Genomic DNA, 12,344 nt, shown 5'->3' with positions numbered 1-12,344 from the left:
GGAGGACAACTGGCTAGCATTTTTTGCTAATAAACAAGAACAACAACAATTACTATTACATATAGGATCAACATTGAACTGAAAAAACTTTATTGATAAAAAATAGGGAGTTGCCATCGAATTTATTTTGAGAAAACATTAGAAAAAGACTGAAAAGAAATTGATCCTTGAAATCAATCTTTTGAGATGTAACTCAGTTTGCAACTTGAGATTCATGAAGCAAACTTTTATCTATACAAAAAATGTAAGGAAATAATGAGGGGGGTTCTCTAATTTTTTTTATAATCATAATATCCATATAAAGTTGTTTCCACCAAAACTAGTGAAAAATCTTCGTCCACAAAAACAATAATAATTAGTATTATCAATTTTCTTTTTTATTTATTAATTTGGTCTTTTATAAGGCAGTGATTTATTCTTTTAATCATTGAAAAGTAGTATCGATTTTTTTTTTACGAAAGTAGTATCGAATTAGTCATTGAAAACAAGATTAATTTAATTTTATTAAAGTTAAAAGTAACGAGTAGATTTTCAATTATAAAAAAATTCCCTTCAGTTAAAATAATGTTATAATTCAATTCCTTATTTTCACAGTGATAATTCTGATATAACTTTCCATAGTTGAAGTATTGTGTTAATGTAATTTACGTTTGGATGAAAAAAATATTAAGTTTCCTCAAAATTTTATATTTTTTTATGTTTCAAATTTTTGTATCATTGAAAAATTGAAATGGTAGCCACCCTCGACCGAAATTCTTGCAAACGAGTATTTCAACGTACGCATACATTAAAAATGATGGCTCATGATGATATAACTTTTGTGAAGCCAGTAACTAGGGGTGAATGATGTTGCCCTGTAAAACTGTTGTAATGGACGAAGAAATACAAATATTTTTTAAACAGAAACAATTATATATATATATATATATATATATATATATATATATATGTTGGAGTTGAATAGGACAATTATTAACTGTAATTTTTTTTGGATGTAGTCGTATATTTAAATTTTACACTCAATAAGAATAAATTCATGTCAATTAATTTAGGTTATGTAAGGAGTAAAATCATATATCATATATGAAAAAAAACTAGAACTCATCATTATTTTATTTTGTTTTTGTTGATAATTTTGGTACATGGTGGATCACCTTTGACAGTTGTCCACCCTAGCCTTCATCAAAAAATAAAATTAAGATATTTAAATGAAAAAAATTATTTTAATTAAAGAAATTAAAGAATCTAACCACAACAATTAAAAGTTAAATGAATAATCTATTAAAAGACTAAAATACAGATTAGCCATAATATTGTTTAATTTATATTGAATTTGTTTCCATTCATATGTAAATAATAAAAAAAGAAGTAAAGAGCAAAGAGGCGCATTAAACAGCAGTGAGCGGGGTGTTGGGGAGGGACCTCCGAGTCAGAGGAGGACCGAGTCGCGACCGATTCCTTTTGAGTCGTGTTGTCATTTGTCAGCATTAATGGTCCCATCCATCCTCACCCTTCGATCTCATCTTTCCCATTCCATTCCCACCGTCCGATCCTTTTCCTCTTTCTCTTCCTATTTCAATTTCAATTTCAATTCGCGAATGCGTGTGCGAGTATGAACTTGTTTGGCTGAACGAAGAACCCTAACCTCTCACCAGCGCAAGCTTCTCCTGCAACCCTCCAGACGATCAACTGGGATCCCAACCGCTCTCTCGCCCTCGCCAGGTCTTTGATTCTTGTTTCCTCTCTTTCCTTATTTCATGCCACCACACCAATCGTATTCTGTTCTTTTCCTTCGTATTTCTTATTTTGTTTTTCTTTCTCTGTTATTCTACTTGCTCAATCCTCTTTGTGTCTTTAATTTAGGTTTTACAACGTTTTTTTCTCCTTCTGTATGCGGTTATAATTCGAGAAGTTTTGTTTAATGAACAGGTGCTGAGTGGCTTTAATTGTAAATCTTGGCGCTCCATGTGTGAACCTTTGTTGGGTGGTTTAGGCTCAGACTTGCTTTGTTTGCAGATTTGATTGGATCGGCTTCCTGCATACTTGGACTCGGGAATTTGGACCAAAAACAGTTCTCGAAATCTTGCTTGTTTCTAAGTCGTGTTCTTGTTTCTAAGTCGTTAATGCCAGTGCAGTGAAGTAATTTCTGGCAAGTTGATAGTAGAGGTTCGTTCATTGTGGCAGGGGAGGGGAGGGTTCGAATTTGGGCTACAAATAAACTCGGTTTACCCATTTTGGTGGCTTTCCCTTTGTCATTGGAGCCATGGAAAATGTTGATTTGATTGTCTAAGGCAAGGCCAAGGTATGAGTGCAGCCTATGCTGTATCTGCTTTGTAACTCAAGATTTACGGACCATGGAAGCCAATGGAATCACTCATGACAGTAGCCTAGGAGCGGGGAGAAGGGATAAGAGAGAGGTGGGAGACAAAACGATGGAAGATTTAAGTAAATACGTACACAGCCCTGCTCACTTGGCAGTTGCCAGGCGTGACCATGCTGCCCTAAGGCACATTGTTTCTGCCTTGCCTAGGCTTGCTAAGGCTGGTGAGGTCACCACAGAAGTAGAATCTATTGCTTCTGAACTTCAAGCTGATGAGGTCTCTACTGTTATTGATTGCCGTGACGTTCCTGGTAGGGAGACTCCTCTTCACCTTGCTGTGCGTCTCCGGGATCCAGTCTCTGCTGAGATTTTGATGGCTGCTGGTGCGGATTGGAGTCTGCAGAATGAACATGGTTGGAGTGCTCTCCAAGAAGCAGTGTGCACCAGAGAGGAAGCGATTGCCATGATTATTGCACGGCACTATCAACCTCTGGCTTGGGCTAAATGGTGTCGTAGACTTCCCCGCATCGTCGCTTCAGCATCTCGAATTCGTGATTTTTATATGGAGATAAGTTTTCATTTTGAAAGCTCTGTCATTCCTTTTATTGGGCGAATAGCTCCTTCAGATACTTATCGGATTTGGAAGCGTGGGTCTAATCTCCGTGCTGATATGACCCTTGCTGGTTTTGATGGCTTACGCATCCAGCGATCGGACCAGACTTTTTTGTTCCTCGGTGAGGGCTATGTTGCAGAGGAGGGTAATTTTACTCTGCCACCTGGTTCTTTGATTGCTCTTTCTCATAAGGAGAAGGAAATCACGAATGCTTTGGAAGGAGCTGGTACACAGCCAACAGAGTCTGAAGTTGCTCATGAAGTTTCCTTGATGTCTCAGACAAATATGTATAGACCAGGTATTGATGTTACTCAGGCTGAACTTGTTCCCCATTTAAATTGGAGGCGTCAGGAGAAGACTGAGATGGTTGGGAATTGGAAGGCAAAAGTTTATGACATGCTTCATGTGATGGTTAGTGTGAAGTCAAGACGGGTTCCAGGTGCTATGACAGATGAAGAGCTTTTTGCCGTGGAGGATGGAGAAAGCATGATGAATGGGGAAAACAATGATGAGTATGATGATGTATTGACTGCAGAGGAAAGAATGCAATTAGATTCTGCACTGCATATGGGGAACTCTGATGGTACTTATGAGGATGAGGAACATGGAGCCTTTGATGGTCAAGAAAATGGTTCTGCAGCTTCCCGTGAGAATTCTGAAGCCAATGGTGTGGTTAAAGAAAAGAAGAGCTGGTTTGGTTGGAACAAGAAAAGTTTGAAGAGTAGCAGTGATGATCCTGAGGATTCCAAAGCTGTGAAGAAAAATTCCAGGTTTGGCTCAGAAGGTAGCAATCAGAGATCAGCTGATCAGCCGAAGTTAGCATCTGACTTTCTGAGGGAGGATAGTGTAGACTCTAGGAAGGGAAAAGATAAAAACATTAAAAAGAAGAAGAAAAAAGGAGCAAACAACAATGAGTCAAAGAATGAGAGTGAGTATAAAAAGGGTTTAAGACCTGTGTTGTGGTTGACGCCAGACTTTCCTCTGAAAACTGATGAGCTGCTGCCTCTGCTTGACATCTTAGCAAATAAGGTTAAGGCTATTAGAAGACTCAGAGAGCTTTTGACAACAAAGCTTCCTCATGGAACTTTTCCTGTCAAGGTAATCTAAATACCATAACCCATTAGTTTTTTGTTTTTTATGCACTGTTGCTCTGCACTCTTACAGTACAGCATGCTCATATTACCTGTAGCTGTTTTTTTTAGGGAGTAAGTGAGCTAAAATAACATGATTGTAATGCAGATCTTAGAACCATACTGAAAGAAAATGCAAAATTATACTTAAAGCATATATGTGTGCATAAAAAATAATAACATCAAAATCACATTATTTAACTAAACAGGTAAACTTAAATTTGAATATTCATACCCATAAATTCATGTACAAGTCATAATAAGTACTGAAAGCACCAAAACTCAGAGAAGAGAGACCTGATAACTAGAGAGGTTGGAATCAGAATACAAGGCAAACAAACAAATGGCCTGAAGTCAGAATCCAAGACCAAAATGCAGTTGCAGATGGGTGAAATCAGCAGATAGACAAGGCAGAGACACAGATGGCCGAAGTAAACACCCAAGGCTAAGACCAGAAACACAGGTGGCTGAAGTCAGAATGGAGAAGGCCAAAGTCAACATACAGAGAGAAGGCAGATAGTAGAGAGAAAGAGCTAGGAGTGCGGGAATGGGAGAAATTTGAGCATATGAAGACAAAGTACATCTTGGGAGAGACCAAGAGAGTAGGACACAAATGAGGGAATCCTAATATTGAAGTTATTTGTTTATCTATTTATATGTTTTTTGCAAACTGGGTTGTGAAACTCGACTTGTGAAACCCAGCTGCATTAGCCAAAATTGTCTTGCAAAAAATTGCTGCTGCCACGATGTTGAGCTAGATTGGCGAGAACACTCTGAATCTCTGATCATACCAATTTATGATCACAGTTCTGTTTCAGCAGCACTGGGGAACACTAGATTTTAGCTCTGTTTCAGCACAGAGAGCCCCTCCAAAACACGTAAGATTGTGCAATTTTACAATCTTACACGTGATTTTGACAACATTGGCTTATATATACACATATCCGATGATTGATGAACATTTGATTTTTTCCTGAAGCTGGTGAGATGCTCAAATTTCACATCTTTGATGAGATTCTGACTGACATGAGTTTATTTTTATTATGTTATGATTCTTGTGCTGATAGTTCAGCATGAGTAGATTGTAGGTGTCTCTTTGAGTAATTAAAATCATCACATGATACTTCTGTACTGTTAATTGTTATTTTAAACCGTGCCAAGAAATCAATTTTTTACGAAGAAATCAATGTTGGTGCAATTTATGCCCAAATTCTACTTATCTGTCACTGTCTGTCTTGTGGCATGTTTCAGCATCCATGCTTGTTTTTTTTTTATAAAAGCTTCTGGTTTTAATGCTAATAACATCTGGTACTCAGGTCGCTATCCCAATAGTTCCTACTATTCGGGTGCTTGTCACTTTTACGAAATTTGAGGAGCTTCAGCCAGTAGAGGAGTTTTCAACTCCACTTTCCAGCCCAGCTCATTTCTATGATGCCAAATCCAAGGAATCAGAGGGTTCTGGTTCATGGATTTCATGGATGAAAGGAAGTCGTGGGGGGCAGTCCAGTGACTCAGATAGTCACAGATATAAGGATGAAGTTGATCCTTTCAGCATACCTGCGGACTACAAATGGGTGGATGCCAATGAGAAGAAACGCAGAATGAAGGCGAAGAAAGCCAAAAGCAAGAAACATAAGAAGCAGACAGCGGCAAAAGGTGGAGATGGAGTGCAGCATCAGAGGACCGAGGACGTAGAAGAAGAACAGTAATATCGTGGGTTGGTATCTCTGGGTAAAATTGGGGCTTTGATAATTGTTGCCAGACAGAGTCTTGCTTTGTGCACAGCCACAACTGACATTACAGTTCTATGTTGGAGGGTTTGTCCAAGAATTTACTAGAAATTTCTCGGGCAACCAATTGTTATTAGTTAAGGAAAAGGTGCCTTTATTTTTTTCCTCGTATCACGAAGAAAGCTTTGTCTTCTATAAATTGCTGTATTGCCAGTGAAGAGGAATTGAAGAGCAAGGGTGTTTTGCTCCCTAGATCTCGCTTGGCTTCATTCTAGTTGTCCTTAGATACCACTATTTGTATCTACACCTATGTCGATGATTATCGATTTTTACATTTTCGTGAGTGGTAATCTCCAGTTTTAACTGTTTCAAGATTTTGGATGTTTTAAAAGGATTTATGATTGAATTGAAAGTTGCGTGGTATAAGCTAAATTCATTGTTTCACGAATCGTCTACAAATCTCCCAGTCCCAGGAACTAGCATAAAACATGCGCAACTGAAATAATAATAATGGATACAGAACAAGTTCCAGATTTTTGTTCTTTAATTATTTTCAATAGATTCGTTATCATGTTGTGCTATTTATGGCATGTACAATGATAAATAATACTACGTACAACAAAATTAAATTATTTTACATTGTATCATTAATATCATATAGACAACATATTCGTTGACTAGCTCTAATTTACAGACCCTACCAAAATCTGTCCTTGTTAACGCTTAAATAGCCAGCCATAACCTTTCCCCCAGTATTTCTCATTCCATCTATGAGGAAGCACCAAGTAGATCCCAACGCTCCAACGAAAAAATCAGAGTCAGCAGCCATCATGAAATTAACCAGTGGGTAATTAGTGCTGCTCTCCCTCCCCAAGCTAGCTTCATACTTCGCCATTGACACATTAGTCCTACCTTGGCGTCTTACCTTAGTATAGTGAAAGTTCCAACCAGAATATTCTTTGATTTTGTCTATGACTTCCTGAAATCAAATCAAATCGATTAACAAGTATTATGATGAATAAGAAAGCTGAAAAATCCAACATATATAGTTGCAGTACCTGCATCTCTGTGGACAGCCATATGCTATTAAGGTTTGGGAAATGCCTCCTGATCCGGTCTGCAAGTTGCATGTATTCTTCGAACTCAACCACTTTCATTTCACACGCTTTGTCTCCCATCCTTACATGGATGCTTAGAAGAGGCCTAGGGATCCATGGCTTGTGATTGGACCACACATATTCTTCAATGCCAGACCCTGACTTGTTCCTATTTTCCTAAGACATCACCATAAGTAATTTTCAAGAACACAGTTTTCATACAATCTCATGCTTTTGATCACCGAGTTCAAGTTAAAGGTCAATTTACATGAAAATTTCCATACTATCATCAGAATTATCATGTAATCATCCCAATTATCTTGAATGGAAAATTAGGTAGATTTCCAAACTAATACCCCCTTCTCATTCTTCCCATAGGTATATAGATGTAGAGCATATTCATGTATGTTTCTTCTCTACTTTCTGTATCCAAAGTTTACCTCAGGCCATTCTTCAGCCGGACTTTCAAGAACCATTTCCGCAGCTATTTTTCCAAAGGCAGCATGCCGGGCTTCATTCAATAAATTGCATGTGTACTCAGTTGGAAACCTCATTAAGTAACGTACAGCCTGAAAATATTACCAATATTTATTTATGGCAACAACATTAAATAATGAAAGTAAGTGAAGAAACAAGAATAAAAGTGAAGATTGTTGTTGAGGCAAATTGCTAAAATGAGGAAAAAAGTATCGGAGTGTACCTGTGCTCTCCACCATCGTCTATCCAGTTTTCTATGAGAAGCCACCAGACTTCCATTTATATCGGTTGTTGGTTGCAAATAGTTCCATGGCTCGCCCCATATCCTGCAGCATACATTATTCACAATGAAAGAGTAAAAACCCTTGATGTATAATTTTCTTTGAATTAAATATGCTGCCTGATATATATATTCAAATTTTGCATCTGATAAAAATTTTCTTCTATCCGCTCCATGATATCTGATGTAATTTGTGACGACTCAAAACCTTTTAATATTTGTTTCAAAATTAAATTTAAATTTTCTGAAGATTTTTAAGTAAAATAAATAAATCAAAATATCGAAGGTCATCTCCTTCTTCCGTGACCACTTCCTCCTCCGCCCAGTTGCCTTCAACCACTTCTGCGTCCTCTGCGTCTCCGCTGACGCCGATCCTCGGTGGGCCCCCACTCCGCCACCACCGTGGGCTTCCGAGACCTGTTGCGAGGAGATCATGGCTGAGGCTAGTCTTGATCCTAAACCTCTAACTATCCTAGGTTCTAGGTTAGGTGGGAGTGAAAAGACTAAGGGAGATGCAGATTATAGCATTGCTGATTCAGTGGAGATTACTGATATAGTGAGGACAAATTTCATTTTCATGACAAGCCCTGTTATTGATCTCCCTTCTGGTCATGCAACATAGGGTTGCATGACTTGGAAAAGTAGGCAAGATGACTGAGAAGCAGCCGCAACCATCCTTAACACCCGAATTGAACTCCGCGGATTGCTGCAGCGCTTAACCTAACGTTCACGATTTTCTCCAAAGCGACCTTGGTCTCTTGCATCGCTTCCTAGATATATATATCAGAATTTAAAAAGATATTTAAGTGATTTTATTTTTTAAGTCACAATTCCTTTACTCCATGCATCTTTGTTGTGACTACCTTGGAGTTGGTCCTGCCCATATATGCCTTGATGTATAATTTTCTTTTGTAGTCACAATTCCTTTACTCCATGCATCTTCACTTCTCATGAGTTCCAACGCTCGTTGACGACATTCTAGTGAAGTTTCTAGAAAGAAGTAACAATTCCAACTAGACCGGGAAGATCCTGTATGAACACAGGTGTCAGTTACAGTAACAATTTCTAGCCAATGTTCACATTGTACACAAGTTGTTCAAAATTAATTGAACAATAACCGCAAAATGGTACAGTGCCAGAGTATTGATCACAATAATTTATCATGCCTTTGCATCCATCATGGTCAGCTCTATTGTAGAAGTTAGTGACAAGGACTCTTCTTTCATTGATTGCAATAGCAAGAAGCCCACACATTCCAGCAATCTGAGCACCAATGCCAAAGCCAGGTAATCTCTCCCAATCAGCTAGAAGAAACTTGACATTCGGGTTGTTACAGTTTAATGGATGCTGATGGATCCATATGTCACGTTGAACTTTTCTAGTTAAAGGATAGTTCTCTTCATCAGATCCTGCAATCTGCCAAAAGCTTCTATATAATAATCATGGCAGGTAATTGCAACATTCTTTTTAGATACAAATCTAATTGTCATTTTTTTATGATCTGAATGATGCAGTTCATGAATCTTCTTTACATGCTGTTGTTCAGATAACAATTGTATCCTAAATGTTGGAATTTGTAACGCATAATTGATTTTTTTTTAATATTTTTATTAAATTTATATCAAAACTCCATTACATAATAATGCATTTGTAACCCAATAGTAATCAAATCCTAATCCTAATTAAATACAAAACTAATATGATAATAGTTTCCTAAAATAATAATGTCAGTGAGTCCATAATAAAGTACTAATAATTGAGAAACATACCCAAGGTGGATAAGCACTCTCAAGTACAGCTTGACGCCTTAATATCTTAATCTGCTCAGTGGTTGCAGCAGCAGGGTGTGTGTCCAACAATCCTTTCCAACTTGTCCATGGGGGGAAGCTATGATTTCCTGTGCGCTTATCAAGACAATCATATAGCTGCGTTTTCACCTTGCAGTTTTCCAAATGAGGGGATTTAGGCAAACTGGACTTACTAATTCCAAGTTTCAGCAAGCACTCACTTTCAGATTTAGTCAACACACAACTCCAAGCTGAATAAAGCAAATACTCTCTCTCTTCCCTGCTCTTCAAATCCGTCAATCTCTCTGTTTCCTTGGGTTTAAAATTGCAGTCTGTTCTTGTCACCATAAGAAGGCCAAAGAAAAAGATATTCTCTGTTAAGTTAATTTAATATACTTATATACCCATAATGATAATGGTAATGAAATTGTTTAAAGGGTTACTACATTAAAGTGACCAGTTTTATGTGTATGATAGTATTATATACAGTTGGTGTATGCAAGATTGTTCTTATTGTAGTAGTGATTATGCAAAGCAAAACAATGTGCATAGTGCATAAACATTAGTATAATTATAAGTTGCTTCGGTTACAAGTCATAAAAGTCATACTCATCAAGCTTATTTCAGTGTCCTTAAAGTTTCAACTGAATTTAATAATTATTTGCATTCAATTTAGGAAAAACGGTAGGGACTCAGCAAAAAAGAAGAAGAAAAATGTAATGAGAAATTGTTTGATCCTTGCTTTTCTTTTGTGCACAATTTTGGTAAAAATTACGTTTGACTTGTTAAACCAGTTACTAAGGAATGAAAGTATATTGAATTGCTCCTACTCTATTAATAAACTTCAAAAGGTAACAGAGACATAAAATTAAAGTAATAATTATAGACTTATAGTAATGGTGAGATGGAAATTAACTCACTGATGTTGTTATTGAGATCAGAGTTCCAAGACAAATTAAGCATTGACATGGTTGAGAATGAAAATCGATCAAGCTGTAAAGTGCCAAAGGAAGTGAGAGCAGCCAAGATGAAAGAGGCAAGACAGACTTCACAAAGAAACCCCACAACACAAATCTGACATGGGAATGAGATTCCCATTTGAAGGACTCTATGCGAAATCACTCTCGCAAGAGATCTTTCATTCAATGCCTCCATTTCATTTAAAAAAAAAAAAGAAAAATGTTTCTCCTTTCTTTTCTTTCTCAAAAATTTTCATGGACTAACTAGCTTTTCATGATCCATAAAGCTTCAAACCCGTGCCTTGTTCCAACTTCTCTAAAGACACTATTTTTTGGGCCATGATGAGAATTTATGGAAGCTACATTCTTATAGTGTCAGAAAATTTGGGTATATCTCTCTTATTAGAAATAGAAACTAGATAAGTGTAGAGTCATATTAAAATTTGAGTATATTTAAGAAAAAAGATAGATACAAAATTTGAGCATAATATAATATGGGGATCCTGTCTATACACACAAGAAAAGCGTGATAAAAGTTGGATGAAGGTAGGAAGGAAGCGGCAACTACTAATACAGGCATTGCAAATTAAGAAAGGAATGAGAAGCCATGACTTGATGACTGGCTAAGCAAAAGTGGCAAAGAAAGACACATACCGTGAGCAAGACAACAAACTGTGAGCCTGATTTATCTTTTTTCTTACCTGTCCCTTTTGTTTTTCTTTTATTTATACATATTGATTAAAAGAGAAGGGTAAATGAATGAGAATGTTGAGTTGAAGTTGGGGTAAGAAAAGAGAGAAGAGTGAAATGCAGCATTTTGATGCCACATAATCAGAATTCACAGGTTTCTGTGTGTGAAGGGGAAGTGAGAAGTGGTGCCTCTTGGCATTTACTGCTATAATGTCTTGTGTGCCCAATCCATGAACCATGATGGTCCCCTCTCTTCTCTTCTTTCATTTCTATCTAGCTGCACCTCAACTTCAATCAAAATAAAATGTGCCCACATTCCCTTTGGCTTTATTTATTAAGCCAAAAATCCACAACCAACATTCCCTTCATGTAATTACAAAACAGTAGAAGGCAAGAAAGTACACAGAAACTATATGTTCACACTCTTTTCAAATATATAAATGATATTATAATTAAAACTTATAATAAATAAATATTCTTAAACGTATAAACTAAATTTAGATTTACAATAAATAATTTAAATTATAATATAATATTATTTTAATTATTGATCCTTTCTCAACAAAATAATTAAAATTCAATTTAAAAATAAAGATGAAAGAGTGGACTACTATATATATATATATATATAAGAAGTATCCCAATATAAAGGAAGTGGTTTGAGAGTATAGCAAGATTTTTTTTGGAATGTCAAATTGAGATAAGTTGTGTATGCTTATTTAAAATATTTATAATATAGGAGTAGATTAAAATTACAATAATATTAAAATATCTTTAATTTATTAAGATTTAAAATTAAAATCAATTTAAATTTATAAAAAGAAATAAATAAAAACTAAATGCACAATATATGAAAACTAGATGCATAATATAAAGATAAGCCTTCACCAAATATATATATATATAAAGATAAGCCATAGGATCCTCTCATGCTCCGTTGCGCTTCCTACTATTTTTTGTAATGATAAAAAACAGAAATTTTAGGTTTGAATTTTAACAAAAAAATCTCAATCATATGTTAATAAAAACGCTCCTTTTAAGTAAAATCTTCAGGACTCATTCAAAATAACAGTTTTAAAAGCTGGTGGTATATTTAAGTTGCTCCAATGTTAATTCCAGAAAATATATTATTATTTAGTTTAATAATTTTTATATTCTTTATGTAGAAGCATTTAACTGAATAGTTTAATCAATACGTTCTTCAAATTATTAGAATGTTTAATAAGAAATACTAGTATTACGGGTAAAATAGTATTTTAAA

The 12,344-nt window shown here is 36.0% G+C and overlaps 2 protein-coding genes across 3 annotated transcripts; one reads left to right on the top strand and one right to left on the bottom strand.

Moving 5' to 3' along the window:
- Positions 1-1,435: 1,435 nt before the first annotated feature.
- On the top strand, positions 1,436-6,167 carry LOC114407732 (ankyrin repeat domain-containing protein 13C-like). The gene is made up of 3 exons (XM_028370946.1): positions 1,436-1,722; positions 1,930-4,031; positions 5,380-6,167. The coding sequence occupies exons 2-3, from the start codon at positions 2,355-2,357 to the stop codon at positions 5,770-5,772; spliced, it is 2,070 nt and encodes a 689-aa protein (XP_028226747.1). The 5' UTR covers positions 1,436-1,722; positions 1,930-2,354; the 3' UTR covers positions 5,773-6,167.
- A 149-nt stretch (positions 6,168-6,316) lies between these two features.
- Positions 6,317-11,322, bottom strand: LOC114407733. Of its 2 annotated transcripts, XM_028370949.1 has the most exons (9): positions 10,355-11,322; positions 9,629-9,766; positions 9,417-9,544; positions 8,814-9,063; positions 8,511-8,676; positions 7,591-7,693; positions 7,331-7,459; positions 6,852-7,067; positions 6,317-6,772 (listed from the first exon to the last, which is right to left on the bottom strand). In XM_028370949.1, the coding sequence occupies exons 1-9, from the start codon at positions 10,587-10,589 to the stop codon at positions 6,491-6,493; spliced, it is 1,647 nt and encodes a 548-aa protein (XP_028226750.1). In that variant the 5' UTR covers positions 10,590-11,322; the 3' UTR covers positions 6,317-6,490. The 2 variants fall into 2 exon arrangements, with proteins under 2 accessions (XP_028226750.1, XP_028226748.1); XM_028370947.1 differs by having other exon boundaries at positions 9,417-9,766; positions 10,355-11,321.
- Positions 11,323-12,344: the final 1,022 nt, after the last annotated feature.

The sequence above is a fragment of the Glycine soja genome, chromosome 3 (genome assembly GCF_004193775.1).
Source record: "Glycine soja cultivar W05 chromosome 3, ASM419377v2, whole genome shotgun sequence".
NCBI classification, from domain to species: Eukaryota; Viridiplantae; Streptophyta; class Magnoliopsida; order Fabales; family Fabaceae; genus Glycine; species Glycine soja.
The sequence above is the reverse complement of the archived record's forward strand: the minus strand, read 5'-3'. Positions and strand labels throughout refer to the sequence as shown.